At 43.4% G+C, this 19425-nt stretch overlaps 1 protein-coding gene across 6 annotated transcripts in view; it reads left to right on the plus strand.

Annotated features, from left to right (window-relative positions):
• The first annotated feature begins 4 nt into the window (after positions 1–4).
• CPSF7 (cleavage and polyadenylation specific factor 7) overlaps positions 5–19425 on the plus strand; it is a 25975-nt gene continuing 6554 nt past the window's right edge. The window contains exons 1-10 of one of the 6 annotated variants that reach the window (XM_064287962.1): positions 5–107; positions 728–836; positions 6512–6730; positions 7571–7674; positions 8037–8209; positions 10869–11024; positions 11241–11283; positions 11989–12107; positions 14309–14477; positions 15125–15292. In XM_064287962.1, coding sequence (XP_064144032.1) covers positions 783–836; positions 6512–6730; positions 7571–7674; positions 8037–8209; positions 10869–11024; positions 11241–11283; positions 11989–12107; positions 14309–14477; positions 15125–15287 — 1200 coding nt within the window. In that variant the 5' untranslated portion in view covers positions 5–107; positions 728–782 and the 3' untranslated portion in view covers positions 15288–15292. Of the gene's footprint in view, positions 108–608; positions 837–6511; positions 6731–7570; positions 7675–8036; positions 8210–10868; positions 11284–11988; positions 12108–13171; positions 13668–14308; positions 14478–15124; positions 15293–19425 lie in introns of those variants that run through there. The other 5 variants (XM_064287959.1, XM_064287961.1, XM_064287964.1 and 2 more) reach the window with 5 other exon arrangements.

The raw sequence follows: 19425 nt of genomic DNA on the forward strand, positions 1-19425 counted from the left end.
GGAAGTGACGGCGCCGGTGGGGGGGGGGGCGGGACCTGAGGCCGAGAGAGGTTCGCGCGCTTCGGGCCTAGTCCGGACTCGCCGCCGCCGCCGCCGCCATATTCCCGGTAACGGGGGCGCGCGGCCGGGGGCCGGCTGGGCCGGAAGAGGGGTCGGGGCCGACGCCGAGGCGGGGTGGGGGTCGGTGGAGCCTGCGGAGGCCGGAACCGGCGGCCTGAGGAAGACGCGGGGCTCTGCGGGAGGAGGCCGCGGGCGCCGGGCCGGCTGTGTGGGGAGGCAGTGGGGCGGGCCTAGCCGGAGGGCGAGGACGGGCCCGGGTGGGGAGCCGGAGGCTGGAGGCTGTGCGGATCCGGGCGGCGGCGCCGGGCCCGCTGGGGCCGACCCGGGCCTAGGCAGGTGCAGCGGGCGGGGGCTGCGCGCTTCGCCGCGGCGGTTCTTCGCAGCGCGGTCCAAGGGCCTCTAAGGAGCCGAGGCCTGGACTTCCCGTCCAGCCCCAGGCTGCTGCGGCCCCGGCGCGGCCTAACCCGGCTCGGGTCCGAGGGTGATGAGCGGCGAGCCCCGGCGGCCTGGGCGAGCGGGGGCGGCGCGAGGCCGGGGGCGGGGCGGGTGGGGCCGAGCTCAGGCTGCCGGGATGCTGCGTCTCTGGAGACGGGAGATTGGCAACCACTGCCCTCCCATCCCGGGACTCTCATGCCTTCTAATTTCTGCCCTTTTCTGGATACCGCAGTGGCATCTTTCTTACTTCCTCCGTTCTCCGGGCTCGAGATCTTCCTGCCGGAGCCATGTCAGAAGGAGTGGACTTGATTGATATATACGCGGACGAAGAGTTCAACCAGGTGAGGGGGTATCAGGAACATTGTGATTGTTCTCATCATTTTAGGAGTCACTTCCAGCAAACTTGCGGAGGTTCGAAGCAGTGGCAGTCCTTGGGGACTTGCTAGGCCTGAACATTCCTCTATCTGGTGTTGGGAAAAAGTTACTAAAAATGAAATCTACTCCCAATCCAGAAAACTTCTCCACAAAAATAGAAGAGAAAGAAAAGTTTGATTGTTGAATAAGTGTTAAACCAGAATGTGATGCCGAGGCATAAAGAAATCTTTTGTGTAGCTGAATGGATATAACTCATTACATTCATGTTTAAAACAAAATTACTGGCTTTATAATATCTCTGCGGCAAGATACCTAAAATTATGCTAATCTCCTTCCAGGAAACTGCGAGGTAGGGGTGTACATTTTCTTGATGAATACATTTCAAAAAGATAGTTCCCAGGTCCTTAAGGAAATATCCTTCGTTCACAAACGTTTCAGAAAAACAAAGATTTTGCCTTTACAAGTTTATCTGAAGTGAATTCTGAAAGAATGGGAGAAGCCTCTTTCCTAATTTTCAACAAGGGGAATTAAAATCTCTTATTTTCAATTTGTATTTTTCCTTACACAGGTCTAAAGTTTTCTCCCTTGCGGAGACCTTCAAGACTACTACTCAGCGCTCTGCTTTATGTTGATCTGAACCTCTAGACTTAACTTTAAAAACTTTGATTTAAGAGCAAATAAAGATCAGGCTTAATTGAATGGTGGATCAACCTGCGGAACATGCTCCCTCGGAAAGCCACAGTTGGCTGTGAATCTTCTCAGAGACTAACCACATTTAAAAATTGGGGTTGTGTTGGCTGTAATCTTATGAGGACAATGTTGATATCTGTTTTATTGCAATTTTCTCGAACTGCATCTGGAGAAAGGTGTAGTCTCCAATCCCCCACAGACTGGTGCAAAAGCATAGTATAAAACAGATATTTTAACATTTAATTTCATCTCAGTTCCAGTTGTTCTACATTTTTCTTTTTTCTACAAGTAGCTTGACTCTGGTCTTGGGAAAACTGTAGGCATTTCGGTGTAACAAATTTTATTAGGAGGGGAAGGGGGAAAAGCTGTTGAACACACCAGTTAAAAAACAGGTGTAGACTTGCTCATATACCCTAAATTGGTTTCTTGGTTTCAGTGTTTTTATACCGAAGAACATTATGCAAAAGATTTCTCCCTCTTGAAACGATAATCGTATATTCAGTTCAGTTCTGAAATCTTGAGGCCAGATCTCAAGAATGCTCCAAAGTTTCTGTTTAAAACTTAACTACTATATTGCCTGGATTGTTTTCAGCACCATTCTACTTGGGAGAGCTGATTCTTCCCATTGTCGTCTTCCAGTGGGTGCATATAAGAACCTAGAAAGAGATTAAAAGAATGGATTAGAGGAGGCAAGTGCCCTGGTTAGGCCCTGTCTTTGAAGTGAGGCAGCCAAGTTGATATATGCTATTTTTTTCAGTTGGGGCCCTGGTGGCAAGGTGGTTAAGAGCTTAGGTGCTAACTGAAAGATTGGCAGCTTGAATCCACCAGCTACTCTTTCGAAGCCCTGTGGGGCAGTTCTGTTCTGTCCCGTAGGGTCGCTATGACTTGTAATCAACTTGACAGCAACAGGTTTGGCTTTTGGTTTTATTTTTTCATTTAATATAAGTTTACATTAAATTTTTTTTTTAATGCATTGTGGTTTTTTAACATGGAGATTCTAAAACATACACAAAAGTCAAGAGAATAGTGTAATCATCTCTATGCATTACACTTTACCCATTATACATTTTTCTATTTTTTTATTGCAAAACTATACATAAAATGTGCCATTTCACCTTTTTTTTACATGTTCGATTCAGTGGCAGTTATTTTCGTGTTGTGCAACCATCACCATTAGCCATCAATTACACTTTTTGATGACAGCTTTCTGTTGTATCCTTGGGTAACCTGTGGAGTTATCTGCATGTGGCTGCTAATTGCCTTAAATACATAGAAAAAAAACTCAATTTAAAAAAAAGTCAATTATTTATGAATAGAAAGAAAGATTTAGTGTAGTAATTCTAAACCATTGCTTTCTTGAGTTTTCTGTATTCCTTTGAATCAGACTTCTTTTTGCAAATTATGGTTTGTTTAACAAGATAGCAAGAAAAGAAGGCTCTTAATTTTCTCACCTGTGGGTTGGTAGGAAACCCTGGTTGCAGTATGGTTAAATGCAATGGTTGCTAACCAAAAGGTCAGCAGTTCGAATTCAGCAGGTGCTCCTTGGAAACTCAATGGGGCAGTTCTGCTGTGTCCTGTAGGGTTCCTATGAGTCAGAATCGACTTGACGGCATTGGGTTTGGGTTTTTTTTTTTTTTTTTGGTGGGTTGATAATGCTGCTGCTTTACTTTGGGAAATAGGCAGAACAGGGTCCTTGACACAGGTCTAGCCACATTCTGAGAAAATGATATTTCATAATCAGTATAACTTGCAGGCAATAGACAGGACACAGACCTTGTCCAGTGGTCACTGCTCTATCATGGTAGAAGTTATTGGCCTCAACAGTTTGTTCTCGAGTCTCTTTAATTGTAAAGGGCTTTTTACAGGTGTAAGGCTAATGATGGCATGTGGAGCTCAGTAGGCAGTAATTCCAGACAGGCAATATTTGATGCTGAGCAGGTTGAAGAAAACGTAGATTTTGAATGCTTTCTACCTTGTGGAAGGTGAGGGAAGAGTGCTTTATTCCTCATACAAACAAGTTAATTTTTGGCAAAGCTGGTTTTAGTGTCATCTGAAAGCTACTAAAGAAATGATAAAAGCTTTATCTCGCTAGGATTGTTAGAAACAGGTTTAGAGTGAAGGCAGCCAGTACAGATTGAATTTGAGAATGTTTTAAGAATGGTATTGATTCACTCTAAGCTGGCCGATGCACAAGAACCCTCATCCCCTCACGAGTACTTTGCTCCCCAGGAAGAATGAAACGGCGCCCTATGGTGGTGATTCCCTGGTCTCTTACAGTGCGTAATACAAAAGCCTCTCTTGCAGAACTGCTTTACCGCTGTTACCACGGAGTCCTGGGATTCACAACTGCTTTCTTGGGCTGAGAAGAACTCTGGAAAGGTGGCTTAGAGCTGCCAGTCTACCGAGTGTTTTGCCTGTGTTCCTTCTCGTACTGAGAAAGGCTTCGCGTAGTATGCCCAGTCTCCTTCCTTACTAACATCAACAAATATTTATTGAGCTACCTGTATTTGCCAGCATTGTACCAGCGATGGTGAGATAAGAGGGGGGAAAAAATGGAACCCCGTACTCAAAGAGGTTCCAGTCTTTTGGGTGAGGATGATGAACAGTGACAATGCAGAGTAACAAGTGCAGTGGTGCGTAAAGAGGGTGTGAGGTGAGAGCTGTGGAGATGGTGGTTATAAATCTAAAAACTCTAATTGAGCCTATATTACAATTAAAAGGAACAATGGTATTAAATAGGTTGCTTTGATAAAGATAAGTCCTACACTGGTTACTTCCCTGGGTCAAATACCAGGGGGAACGAGATGGGGGTAGGAACGTTGAGCATAGTGGAGAAGATCTTACTTAAATTCAAAGTCATGTTTAAGTTCGTTTTTAATGAGCAGCAGGAAGCTTTGTGAGATAATCACAGTTCTTCTGGGGCTACTACTAAACACAAAATTCTTCCTGGTATATTCATTCAGCATTGTATATGCATTTTCTGCTTAATCTTCCTGGAATGAAGCCCTCAACAACAATGAACGAAAAACAATGTGTCTTTTTCTGAATTTCTATAATTAGATTTGTTTTAACCTAGTCCATCACTGAATAAATCACAAACTCGGCCTCTTACCTGTGTTTCCATCTTAACAGATGGACAGTGAATGTGCAGCCCCAGCAGATTTAGATCCAAGTGCGATTTGGTACCTCGTTTCCTCAGGAGAAGTTGCAGTCAGCCCGCCCTGTGCATCAGGCGCGTTCCTACCACTACGGCCCCGAGAAACCATTCGAATATTGTGAATTTTATATTCGTTGAATCGTTCTATGTTAAAGTGGTATTCCATACACCAGGGTCCTCCAGGATTGAGTATCACTTTTTCTCAGGAGCCCTGAAATAGTAGATTGATCGCCTGGGCTTACAGTGAGGGGGATTTCTTTATGTGTATGGCCCCTGAGCTGTCAGGATCGGCATGTTAGTTCACCACCCAATTATCAGTGGTAGTTTCTATATTACAACTTTCAGGACACACATCTCTGAATCATACTGTGTAGCAGGAATCCCAGCATGGTTGCATTGGTTATTCAAGATGCTGTATTTTTTCAGTTCCAGTTCAAAATCTTTGATTTAAAAAAAAAAAAAAAACGTGAAGTAGTGCTCTCTAAGGACTAGAGCATTGGTTAGGATTAAGTGACTTCAAGGACCCTTTTCTACTTCAGACCACAGATCAAATCAACATGCCTAGTACATGACTAGATAAGTGATTTATCTAGCATTGTGATGGTTTAAATATAGCGTGTGACATATTTTATAGGGATTGTTGTTGTTGTTAGGTGCCATCGAATCGGTTCCAACTCATAGCTACCCTGTGTACCCCAGAATGAAACACTGCCCAGTCCCGCGCCATCCTCACAATTGTTGTTATGCTTGAGCCCATTGTTGCAGCCACCGTGTCAGTCCATCTCGAGGGTCTTCCTCAACAGTAGGTGAAGCTGTAGGTTCCCTAAAACACTTTGAACTTCTAAGAATGCTGATTGTCATTTTAGCAGCACCATTCCTTAGTACTGTTTGAATGCTTTGGAAAAATACTTGTCTGATCCTTGAAATAAAAAGATCTTTCAGAGATGATATTGCAAAATCTGAATCATAAGTTCCCTTTATAGTAGGTCATGTAGTTTTAGGAGTTTTTGTGTATATTAATGAACATGTATCATAACGTATTACAGCTGGAAGTTATAGTCTGCATACGTTCCAGAATACACATTTATTTTGTAAATGCTTACTGTGACACAGCTTGGCTTGTGGGTGTTTGTCCTGTTTTCTACCCTTATATTTTAGTGACCTTTGCTTCTTTTTGTGTATCATTGGACATCTCTGGTATTGCTCAAAGATGTCTTCTATATACGTATCATGGTAATGTACTGGGTCTGGATGTCACTGGAGAAATGGAAGGGGAAAAGTCCCCAAAGTTATTCCCTTCTTTTTTATTGCTTTTTATGTTTTCTTGACATTTGTTAGAAAGATGAGATTGTGTACTGCGAGCATCTCTTAAATTTGGAAAGAGCATAATCAAGTAATTTAATTAAATAGCATAATGAAAATGTATTTCATTTAGGTATCTGAGATGTGGTCTATAGAAGCTGACCTCATTGATAACAGTGGCACCTGTGTCTCATTATGTATTCTTAGTTTGCTTCCTTAATCCTTACGCACCTTTTGATTCTCACAGGTGCCTAAAGCTAGAAACATCCAAGACTGCTAAGTGTTGGGCAAAAAACCTACATAAGTATAATTAAATGATACAGTTTAAACGGGGAAGTTTTTTTTAATCTAGTTTCCTAGAGTAGGGCAAGGATAAGGATATATTGTTTTACAAAGTATTTAATTGTATGGATTCTAAGTACACTAGAGTGAAGTAGAGTGAGCAAAGTGAAAGGTTTGCAAACCCACTTTTGCCAACCCCTTATCTCTTAGGATCCAGAGTTCAACAATACAGATCAGATTGACCTGTATGATGATGTGCTGACAGCCACTTCCCAGCCCTCAGATGACAGAAGCAGCAGCACTGAGCCACCACCTCCTGTGCGCCAGGAGCCGTCTCCAAAGCCCAACAACAAGACCCCTGCAATTCTGTACACGTACAGTGGCCTTCGTAATAGACGAGCTGCTGTCTATGTGGGCAGCTTCTCCTGGGTGAGCATGGGCAACCAAAAACGCTTATGGGTGGGCTGGAGGGAGAGTGCTGGGAGGTGATGGCATTTTCAGAAACCACGTTGTTGCACTGTTTTGTGCTCTGATGGGGTTGGATTTCTTTTTCCTGGGATCAGGTTGGATTGATCTCTGAAAGAGAACTATCCTGAGGACGTACTGGTGCCGAAGAAAGCAATGATTAAGTGGGTAGTTGCTTTTTCTGCCATATTGTTACTGCCCCTGACCCTGGGGCTTTATGTCTAGCAGGGTCATCTGTGGGACGAGATTTCAGAGTGAACACCTTGAACTCTTGGTGGTCATTAGATGGTCGTGTGATAATGGTGGGTGACGGGGACCAAAGACCTTGCTAGCTCTAGTGCACTCTGGGTAGGTGGTGACTGTTGTTCTGCAAAAGTTATTGTATAACATGTTTTGGGGCTGGTGGTGGGGGGTGGTTTTCCAAATTAAGAAATGTGTATACTGAAAGTTTCTGGCAGTGGTCTAGTCTGGCCTATCAGATCAGTAATTTAAAGCTACTAATAATCAGTGTTGGAATTGATGACCAGCCAGCCCACATGGCAGTCAAAGTTAAATAGATTTTAATCTTCTTAATTTCTAAAGATGGGGGTTGGGAAGGAGGTGGGTGGGTTTCAGATTCTTTATTGATAGTGAGAACAATAAGAAAAGCCTGTGCCAATCGAAATCTTGGGGGCTTTTGGATTTCCTATGGGAGGCCACATTGTGACTAGATCTTAGGTTTTGGGGAAGGATTTGGGTCATTCTGGGTGGGGGGAAGCTTTGTAGCTCTTGACATTTCTTCCTTTTCCATCTTGCCGGCCCCAGTGGACTACAGACCAGCAGCTGATCCAGGTTATTCGCTCAATAGGAGTCTATGATGTGGTGGAGTTGAAATTTGCAGAGAATCGAGCAAATGGCCAGTCCAAAGGGTGAGGTCTGGATTTGAAAAGCCCCTTTTAGTTTGTAGCCATTGGGATAACAGATTTGCACTATATTTTGACCCTGGTTTTTATCCTTCTCACCCTTGGCCCATTTTACTGCCTTGGTTTTGGCAAAGCATATAGCTGCAATGTAGTGGAACGTTCAGCCATTGGGGGGCAAAGGAAACTGATTTTTAATTGCAAGTAAGCAGAAAGATTACAGGCTGATTCCTGTTTGTTGTAGGTTTGTGTGTGTTTTTATTAGTAGCAAGATAGCCTTTGGTTTACCAATTTTCACTAAAGTGGAAGAGAATGTTTCATTCTCTCAGTTGTCTTATAAAAGATCTTATTTTTTCTTTTGCCTCCTCAAGGTATGCTGAGGTGGTGGTAGCCTCTGAAAACTCTGTCCACAAATTGTTGGAACTCCTGCCAGGAAAAGTTCTTAATGGCGAAAAAGTGGACGTGAGGCCGGCCACCCGGCAAAACCTGTCACAGTTTGAAGCACAGGCTCGGAAACGTGAGTGCGTCCGAGTCCCAAGAGGGGGTACGTGGAGACCATCTGTATGAAAGGGGGGAGGTTTGTGGGTTTGTTTTCTGTGGCGTAGGCTTAGCCTACGATGTGGGGGAGGGTGGTGGTGGTGGTACAGGTAGTAGCATGGTTAATGTGTAGGCCAAAATAATGAGGCTTGTATAGAAAGAAGAACACAGCGCTGGGCGTTAGGTAGGTCAGGTTGTGGCTCAACCATGCCACTAACCTTGAGTGAGTCACTTTACTGATTAGAGCCTGTTTCCCCACCTGAATTAGACACATGATGGCTAAATCCCTGTCAACTCTGAGTTCTGTGTTTCTATCTAAAAATCAGTGTATGGTGAACGGACTTAACTGTAACCCATTCTACATTATAACTTAGAAATAGTTGACATAGAAAGTGGATGTCTCCATAAATTATCAAGATGTAGCCACCCTAAAATGTAACTAACGTAAAGATAGTTGCAGTCTTGTCATAAATGTACATTGGAAGTGTGGTCTGCAAGGAATCAACCAAAGGGAGAGGTGGAGAATAAGAATTTAACAGTGTTTCTCCAGCATTGTCCAGGGGAAAGCGCGCCCTTTGAATTACTGAATATTTTGGTCTGCTTGGCAAGTATTTCCCATTAGTAAAGAAAGTTGCATCCTACTACCTTAGCTTGATGATAGCACCCCTTAAGTTCATCTTACTCCCCTTATTCTGACTCTACTCACCAAGCAACCTTCTGATACTCATTTGGTTTCCCAACTAGGCTCTCCTACTGGGAAGAGAAAGCGCTGACCAGCCGACACAAGTATTCCGGTCTGCTTGGCAGTTATATTTCTCATTGTAAATTAATAAATCGGCATTCTGGTTTATGAATCAGTGTCTTGTGAGTTTGGTTAGCCTGAATCAATCTCATAGGGTCCAGTCATCCCTGGTGAACTGATAAAACTTGAGTTTCTGAACCTGCGAGACCTAAGGACCAGACCTTGAATTGTCCAGGCCTCACGAGGTGCAGCCTCCCGGCAAGACCCCGGCTGAAACAGTCAACCACCTTTACCTTTCTGTTACTACAGTGGGGAGGTGGCAAACCTTCGTCACCTACATTCTGTGATTGCTTAGGTCCTGCTCTCAAAATGATGCCCTGTATTGATCGGGTGTATGCCCAGGTGGCAGTATGGCCAATTCTTCCTCGCAGAGCAATAACCGTTCTTTAGCTAGATTGAGAGCCTAGATGGGTGTGATGTGAGCTCCAGACATATACTTTTTTCCTTGGCAACTTCAATTTTCAAGTTCCTTCCGTTTGAGGGTCTTTCTATTATTCAACCCTCTTATTTTCCTGCCTAAGATGTATAATTTTGTATTGGTTTGGGAGTAGCATTTCTACCTCCACTCTCCTGTTTACTTCTTGGTGGTACCTGGGCTGAAATGATGGTGGTGACTGTTATTTTTCTACTGTGTCACATTGATGGACTTGGGCTCTGTTAGTTAATTTGCTAAGTATAATGGATGACCTTTCTTTGCTTAAAAGTGGTTGCTACTCTTGGGACTTGTAGCCATAGACACAAAACAGAACCCTTGCAGATGTAGGAATGCTAACAGGTAAAGTGGTTAACTTTCAGAGAGTCACACTTGCCTGACACCTCTTCTTTCTTCAGTCTGAGAGACCCCTGGAAGTGAAGAATAAGAGCATGCTATGATAGGCATTGGCCAGTAGTGTAGTAGAGAAACCAAGGTGGATGTCAGGGTGACTAATTCCACCTTATGCTTTAATCAGGACTTGGGATTGACTAACGAGTTTTAGGTTGTAGAACACTCTTCTTTCCCTCCACACTTATCTATTAATGGCATCTTTCTGCCTCCAAGGTTTCCAGGGCCCTGTGATCATGTTCATCGGTTAGATTCCACATTACAGGCTTAGAGTAGACTCTGAAATTGGAGAGAGGGAACATGTTTACTCAAGTGATGTGACAACATCAGAAGCCAGGCTTCCAGCTAGATACAAACGTGTTGAGCCGTGTTGTGCGCACCATCGTACTAGCATACTATGATGGTGTCCCCAGTAGACTGCCTTGTGGGGTGGAGAGTCTGGCTGTTGAAATGTAGTGGGAGTTCCCTAGATTTGAGACATGTTTTCTACCTAGGAGTCCCTGCGACAGCTGCATGCCATCTGCTCCTTCTGTGGGCAGATCTTTTCTTGGCTTCTTTTCCATTTTCTCTTTACCTCTCACTTATTCTCCAATCTTTTCATGTGTGTGTCTTCCCTACTCCCTTGGCCAGTTTTTATTTGTGGATGCAGGAAGTGTCATCCATACCCCGTGTCCTCCTTGCCCCAGCCCAAAATTCTCTGACCACAGTGCTGTGGCAAGTGTGCAACAGGATAGAGCCGATTAGTGCCAGTCTAAGGAGAGAGGCCCTGAACCTGTATCAGGAGATGTGGCAGGCACTTTGAGAGTGCTAGAGGAAAAGCATACTTTGACATAAAAGATTTAGGGTGGTATTGTTTTCTGGGTCTGTAGTGTAACTGACCTGTTCCCTGAGGCCAAAGAAAGGGCAGTAGACGATTTTGCCTTCTTTCTCAGCTACCGCAGTCACCTTTCTCAGTATGTTATCAGATGACTGTTGCTGAAGCATGAGCTGGTTCTGTGTCTAAAGCCTGGGCAGTAACATCAGTTCTGTTTTGCTCCATAGGAATACCTCCACGGGCCCACTCCCGAGATTCTAGTGATTCTGCTGATGGACGGGCCACACCCTCTGAGAACCTTGTACCTTCCTCCGCCCGTGTGGATAAGCCCCCCAGTGTGCTGCCCTACTTCAATCGCCCTCCTTCAGCCCTCCCCCTGATGGGTCTGCCCCCACCCCCAATTCCACCCCCACCACCTCTCTCCTCAAGCTTCGGGGTCCCTCCTCCTCCTCCTGGCATCCACTACCAGCATCTTATGCCCCCCCCTCCTCGATTACCTCCTCATCTGGCTGTACCTCCCCCTGGGGCCATCCCACCTGCCCTTCACCTCAATCCAGCCTTCTTCCCTCCACCAAATGCCTCTGTGGGGCCTCCACCAGATACTTACATGAAGGCCTCTGCGCCCTATAACCACCATGGCAGGTAAGAACTATCTTGTTGCTTACATAGCTGAGCTAGAAATACTCGGGTTGACAGTGGGTTAAGCATTTTTGTTCTCCCTGAGGAAGTAAGCACTGAATTCTTACGTTTCCCTGTGGGATCTCTGTTGTCATGGTGTAGAGTCCTGGGAAATAGTTTACCATCTGTTTGTGAATGTTTTTATTTGGTGTTTTGTGTGGATCATACCCACACGACTCAAACCATGTCTTTCATAGCCCTTTTTAAAGAGGCTTCGTGAAACCGCATGCCTTGAGTGGCTGTTAAGAATGCAACAAATGTCTAACACAGTTGGGTCATGCCAGAATTACAAAAGTATATGACATAAATACTGTCCTTGAAGAGAACATAAACACACAAAACATGCAAACAATCTGAGAACCATTTAAGACATTATACAGTAGAGCACAATTAAATAATGGTACTGTAAACCCAAAAACCAAACCTGTTGCCATCAAGTTGGTTCCAACTCATCGTGACCTCCTCCACAGGCTTTTCTTGCTGTAATCTTTACAGACACCATTCACCAGGCCTTTCTTCCAGAGAGCCGCTGGGTAGGTTGGAACCACCAGCCTTTAGGTTAGCAGCTGATTACAAACCACTTATTCTACCCAGGGACCTTAACAGTACTATAGAATATAGTAAAGATAAGGCGTATGGGCAATCAGGAATGGTATTATCTCTTCGCAGCCGAGATTCGGGCCCTCCACCATCTACAGTGAGTGAAGCGGAATTTGAGGAGATCATGAAGCGAAACAGAGCGATCTCCAGCAGTGCCATTTCTAAAGCGGTATCTGGAGCCAGTGCAGGTAATTCACGCTTACCCATGCTGCCTTCCCCTTACTTTGATTTTTTCCGTCGTTTTGTCATTTCTATTGGCAAGAAATTCAACAGAATAAATTGGAGCACTGTTAAGATTCTCAAGAGTGATGTATTTTGGAGAGCAATATGTGACCTGATTTCTTGGCTTTTGGGAAATTTTGGTGTTTTAAACTGTTTGGTAGACCTGCCCCATCAAAACCAACTTGGTGTCTAGAATATAATTAGCAGATATCTTTGGATTTGTAGTATTTGTTGCAGAATGAAATTCCTTCCTCGTGTAGATCTTGATCTCAGTGTAGTGCCTGTGTAGTGGGTCCAGTGCCAAGTATAGACCACGGTTTTTTAGGAATGATGGCTCAGCTAGATCATGGTTTGATATGAAGTCTGAGTTACATTTGGGAGCCTAGGCAGAGCTGATGGCCTCCTCCATGTAGTCTGTCCTAGAAAGAGGCAAGTCTGTTGGGCATCATCATAAGGCTTAAACCCTTAAGCTAACTTTTGCCCTGCTCTCAGTATTAAGTGGGCAGAACCAGAAACCATGATTCTGAGAGCCCTAGGCACAAAATGTTTAGTTCCCAAGAAAAGAGAATGTAAGAAGTTTGAGAGTTCCAGTCCAGGTCTCACAGTATGACAGTAGTCATATTCAGTTCTTACTTCCTGTGAGTTTTCCGCCTCTTACGTGAATTTAAATGCATGTAGATGATCAGATCTCCTAAGAAATAAGTTAACCCTAAACATTATCTTTTGATATAATTTCTCATCTTTGGCTGTAAAAGTTGAAACCACAGAATAAATTAAAGACAGGAAGTCTGTGTTCTTTTCAGAAATTTTTTTTTTTTTTTTTGCCAGAAAACCTTCATTGACATGTGAGTGAATCTTTGTAAATTAAAAAAGTAATTAATATATGCTCATTGTAACAAGTCAGCTATTCAGAAGAGTATGATAATCACTGTTTCCTCTTCTCTACCAATCCCTTCACGCCGAGATAATTAGTAACAGAATTTTTATCCCCCCCCCCCACCCCTTTTTGTCATTCAAACTACAAATATAGAGTGCCTCCAAAACAGGGAAAAATTCCCGGTCCCTGTGGAACTGATGTCCTGGTGTTTCTGAACCTCCAGAGGACCGTGGAGTACCTGTTCTTATTTCCTTGCACAGAGGAAGCTGCCACTCTTCATTTTCACTGGGTTCCAATCCAGATTCATGCTTTCCATGCATTGTCTTCTGTCTATAATGCTCTTGATTCAGCTTGGAAAAGCATGGTATAAGCACTCAGCCCCTGGCCCCTATCCTTGCGTCAGGCATCGGGAAATGAAGGAGCTAATTCTTGATGACATTTTTTTAAATTATGCATTATTATATTTACATCTGTTGTGTATGTGCACACACATCAAATTAAAGATGAAATATATATTGGTTAAAATATGTATTTAAAAATTCCGACATAAAACTATGTAATATTAAGAAATGAAAGTCTTCTACATATACAAGGACTGCCAACGAGACTGCCTTTACTATATAAATAAATGTTCTTCTAGATTTTTTAATGCATGTAACATAATTTTTTTTTTTTTTTACCAAAATGGTATACTGCTTTGCAACTTGCTTTTTCAATTAATATATTCTGGACATCTGTTACATCGATATATAATAATACCTAGCATTCAGTGAGCCCTTATTGTGTGCCTGGCACTGTGCTAAGCACTTCAGATGGATTACTTTGTTTACATATAGATTTACCTCATGCTTTTTAACAATTGTATAATGTTCTGTAGCACCAGTGTTCCATAACTTTTTATATATAGCCAGACTGTACTGAAGGAACTTAACCTTGTCTCCAATTTTTAATGTAATAGTGCTGAAACAAACTCTCTTAAACAGAGGTGCTGGTAAACAGACGTAGAAAAATTTTAGTAGAATTGCTGGGTAGAAAGTATACACATTGTTTTAATAAATGCCAAATTGCCTTTGGACTATAGTGTATCACTTTATACATCTTGTAGCAGTACCTAAAGACATCTTTCTGATTCTAGACCACTGGGGTATAGGTGTCATCCAGTTTTATACCTATCACTTCTGCCTCATCCATTTAGTTACTCTTCGTTTATGTCTTTCTGGGTTCTCCTTTTGGCTCAGTTAGTTTACTGTCTCTGCTCATCCATGGCCTCTCCCATCCATCCCCCACTAGGGGATTACAGTGACGCGATTGAGACGCTGCTCACAGCCATTGCTGTTATCAAACAGTCCCGGGTCGCCAATGATGAGCGTTGCCGTGTCCTCATCTCCTCTCTTAAGGACTGTCTTCATGGCATTGAAGCCAAGTCCTACAGTGTGGGTGCCAGCGGGAGCTCTTCCAGGTGAGTTGATGATTGCTTCATTGGCCTAACAGCCCTGATTAGCACTCTTCCAGGATTGGTAGGGGGAGGAAAGGAGTCCAGGGTATCTGGCAAGGACCTGGCTGAAAGAGTGTACCTGGCCCTCATAACTTTAAGAAATTAAACACTTTCATTAATAAGTATACTGTCAGCAATATATGTTGGGTGAGGCTGTGAGCTCATTTAGGAAAAAAAAAAGACTTACAAATAGTTACGAACTTGGGCTTTGAAGCCACACGGGCTTGGATTTTAACCCCAGCTCTGCTGCTGACTACCTGTATGACCTTGAGGAAGTCCCTCAACTTTCCAAGCCTCATTTTCCTCTTATTTAAAAAAGAGACTATAGTAGTATTTATCTCATAAACCTGTTGTAAAGATCAGGTGAGATAATGCATGTAAAACTCTTAGCACTGTGCCTGGTACATAATAAGATCTCAACAAATTTATCTGTTAGTATATTCCCAAGAAGGGACTAGTCCTCAAACAGCTAACATTTTCAAGACAAATGGGTGTGTGATAGAGTAATAGAATAGTAGTTTAGACAAATACTGGAAGACACCAAAGCACAGAACTCTCTTGGAAAGAAGGTGGTAGGCCCTCTGAGTGAGGCTGAAGGATCTTCCTATTAGGAAAAGACATCGGTCCCGGGAGAGGTCACCTAGCCGGTCCCGGGAGAGCAGCAGGAGGCACCGGGACCTGCTTCATAATGAAGATCGGCATGATGATTATTTCCAAGAAAGGAACCGGGAGCACGAGAGGCACCGGGATAGAGAACGAGACCGGCACCACTGAGAAAGGTGGGACTCCCTATTCCTGGCTCGTAGATGATCTTTTTATGAAAGAAAATAGACAGTGAATATTTCTTTTTCTCTTTAAAGCGAATAAAGGGGATGGGAGGATTTTTGGCTCAGGTAACTGAAAGTTCAGGAGGGCAGATTTCTTGCATGTTTGTTGGGAAGCTCACTGTTAGATGGATTTGAGATTAAACTGTTTTACTTGTTTCGTGACTGCCTGAACCTGGTTTCTGAGCAACATCATGGCATCATAGCTGAGAGCATGGAGTCTACAGGCAGATAACAGAGTTCAAGTCACAGCTCCTCCCCTTGTAAGCCCTATTACCTTCTGTTTCTCACCACCGCATCTGTAAATGAAGATAATAAAAGCAACTGTCTCATTGGGCTACTGAGTATTCAGTGAGATAATCCATCTAGAACATTCAGCACTCATAGTGCCTGTCACACAGTAGGCTCTCCATAAAGACTAGCCATTGTTGTTATCAGTATTACATCTCAACCCCATTAAACTTTCAAGTAAAAAGAAAATTGACCAAGACACAAAAGACATTGCCTCCTTGTTTTGATTGTGCAACATGAACGATTTTGAGTAATGTCTATTAAAAAGCTTGTGAAAATTGGAATACTTTAGACAGAAAGGAGAAAGTGATCTGAAAATTATCTTTAGTAGCTTTAGAGACTGTGTGGAGGATAATTAACTTCAAAGAAAGGATTTTTTGTTTTTGAAACTTTTTTTTTTTTTAAGCAAAAGCAGGAGTGTTGGCAATGATACTTATATTAATTCAGGCAATTGAAAAGTTGAGTCAGGGCTAAGGTTAACTTTAGGCTTGAGTGGCTCCAGGGGCTCAGCTGTGTTATCAGGACTTAGTCTCTGCATCTCTCAGCTGTGCTGTTCTCTGCTGTTTCCCTTCTCAGGCAGGCTCCAGATTATGTCTCTCCAGGTTACATCCACCAGCCTAGGAATCCCAACTGAAAGAGAGCTTGTAGCAAAGATTGTTTATAGTGAATAAGCAAGAGCAGTTATTGACTCTCTTTCTGTGGGGATCTTTAAAAGTAGGCCAGACTCTGGCTAAGATGGTCTGTTTGTGGTTCCTAGAGGTAGTTGTATGACCCAGATGACTTTGGGGTCTCGTCTCAATTTTGTGGTTGCACGCTTGTAAAGTCTCTGGGAATCCCACTCTTCTGTTTCACATCAAGTGTATTATGAAGAGATCCTTGGTGTTTTACCAGTTTGATCAGTCTGGGGTAGTGGTAATTAAGAAGGAGGGTGAGGAGACCCTAGTCCTGTTTGTGTATCTTTATCGGTGTGGAGTGGATAGATGGATGGCTGGATGAGGAAGGGAAAAGAAACCCTTCCCACCCCCGCCCCCTGTGATTTCCCATAGTTCATGGGATATAGCTAAACTATACACAGTTGGAAAATTGTGCAGTGTTTTGCCTAGTGACAACCTACTAATGAATATTTTCTTATTCCCATTACACTGTTTAGCTACTGCTGTCCACTCTGTTTGGCATTATCTGCCAAAAACTTAAACAGATTTATAGCTAGGAATTGTTTCTGACTTCTGGAAGGCAAGTGGGGAGATGAAAAGTTTACTAACATTTTTTACCTGCTTCCTTTTCCTCTTCTTAAACCTTTCATTTATTCCACAAAAATCCAGAGTGCTTGACACGCTTGAAATCTAGGATAACTCATTTAGAATCAACAGGCTGAGTGAGTTTGGGAGATGTGCCCACCTATCCAGGCTTATTGGACGTACAGACTCTAGTGCAGATGGGACCCACAAGTATCTTTGGCCTAAGTCTTCAGGAGCAAGGAGTAGGTAGGTCTTTGGTCTAGTCCCATCTCTCTAGCAGTAGCAGCATTTCACTTTTCTTGTTTGAGCTAGCAGAGATGCAAGTATTGCTTCTGGGTCCCACCCCACCACCCTAGTCCTGTAGCCTAAGGTCTTTTGGGGTTAGCAGGGATAACACGACCAGGGAGGTATTGACTGGTCCATGTAGAACATGAATCAGTCTCCAGTGCCACGTTCGGTTGTCATTGGAACATGTAACTACATGTCACAGTTCTTGTTGGCCTTGCTCCTGTAGTCTTTTGACAGGGAAATTGCCAGTGAGATCCACAAATCATCAGTATTTTGGAGATTAAGCATCTCAACCTGACACTTGAGGTGTCACACTGCATTGCTTTTTTCAACCCGTAAAATGGGGCTGCTGCTTCCATTATGAGGGTGATTCAGTTTGGATAGCTCTAGAAATCCTGTAACCCAGTAGCTCCCAGAAAAGTTATGACTAGTGTGGGCCTCTAATAAGATGAAGAAAATGAATTCTGAGTCAGGTTTTCCACTTCCTACTTTTCCTGATCACCCCTTATATATTTTGGTTGTTATTTGTCCTAGAGAAGAACTAAATCAGACTCCCCCAAAATTTCTGACATTCTCATCCAAAGGACTCTTCATTCCATATGTAGTTACCAGGTTGTTGACTCAGGTTTCACGCTGGGGAGATGGTTCATTGGCCTCACTTCTCCCAGAACCTAGTTTTGTGAGCTCTATGTACAGCGACCTTTACGATAGAAAATAATCATATTTCTATTATGTGGACAGGTGATCCCTGAGAGTGAAAGGTGTGTTTTGTCCAGAGGCAGCAGTATAGCAGCAACCTCTCTCTGCTCTCCTTCATGATAGAGGCCGCCTCTGGGGCCTGAAGCCAGACTGGCCTCTGGAGGAGTCTGTACTTCTGTCTGATCTCAAGCATTATCACCTAAAATGTAGTCAGAGACCTTGAAGAATCGGCCTGCCAACTCTGCTGCAGGTTACTTCTCTGGATGTACTTGTTATCCTCGGTGTCATACGTTGTAGGGGCAGGTCAGAGTACCTCTCTTCCAGGGTATGTATGTGTGTTCTTTGGAGTTTGAGGAGATTCTTAGGTCATCTGTGGCTTCAGCATTTTGTAGTCCTCGGCTATGTCAGTTGTTTCATTATTTTAGGATATTACCCTCCCCAAAAGAGTTATTCTTACCCCATTCCTATCCTTCCGATCCACTGAAAACTGAGCCTTTCAAAACCTGATCTTGTCCAAAGATTCAGAAGCCCTAATGGTAGGAAACTGAGAAAATGGGACAGATACTCTTCCTCCTTGGGTGTTAAGGGGAGCCAGCAAGGCTGTTAACAGTTTCTGAGGACCCCACATTGAAAATACTCAGTGCCATTTCAGCATGTGGATGGATGGGGCAGCATGTGGCTCTCTTTTTTTCTTGGATAGCTCCTCCAGTGTGTGCCTTTTATGAGGCCTCTTCACAGAAACACGTGTACAAAGGCTGGGTGTTTGTGTAGGCTGCAGTCAGCTTGGGCTTTACTAGAAATTCTAAGCCTACATTTAATTCCCACTTTTCTTTTGACTTATAACTTGTATTTAATATAGGATCACTGTTAGACTGACCAGGTCCATAAGTTTAGTGGAGATGTGACAAATAGCTCAACAGTCCCTTACTGTTGGGCAGAAGTTCTTAATTCTGTTTTTAGGTTTCTTTGATGATGACTACTGATTGTTTCCTTTCACTTCCATGCCATGCTCTCTCTCCTGGCCAGGCTACTCCTGCCTGGTATTAGTACGCTTTTTAGTCCCTGATTCACAGCTGCCACCTGGGGATTCCCAAGACTTAAAATCTCTTGAGTTTAGTATAACTTAGGATAGCTCCGCTGTGCGTGTGTGTGTGCGCACACATACCCTCAAGGACGCTGCTTGGAATCTGTTTGAACGAGGGCTTCTTGAAAAGGAAAAAAGTTCAGGCATTTGCTCTGTGAGTGAATGCTCCCTGCTAGGGCCTCTTGGATGTTTGCGGGTTAAGTGATTCGGTTATGTACACACTTGCTTTCTTACCATTGTACCTCCCATTTCCAAGACTTAAGGTAAGCTAAGACTCTCAGAGCAGATTTGCTGCACCTTATTATTTAAACTCACCATGTTACCTTGTAGCAGCTTTTCTTGAAATGTAATAATAGTTCCCATACTTTTCCAGCAAAAGTCTTTTCAATGAGATTGCTTTCAGAGACCTCATTTCACGGTCTGTGTTTTTCTCCTAATCTTAAAAACAGACGTTGTTGCCACTTTTCCTCTTCTCACTGCAGGGCAAC

Source organism: Loxodonta africana, chromosome 7, assembly GCF_030014295.1.
Source record: "Loxodonta africana isolate mLoxAfr1 chromosome 7, mLoxAfr1.hap2, whole genome shotgun sequence".
In the NCBI taxonomy this organism is placed as follows: Eukaryota; Metazoa; Chordata; class Mammalia; order Proboscidea; family Elephantidae; genus Loxodonta; species Loxodonta africana.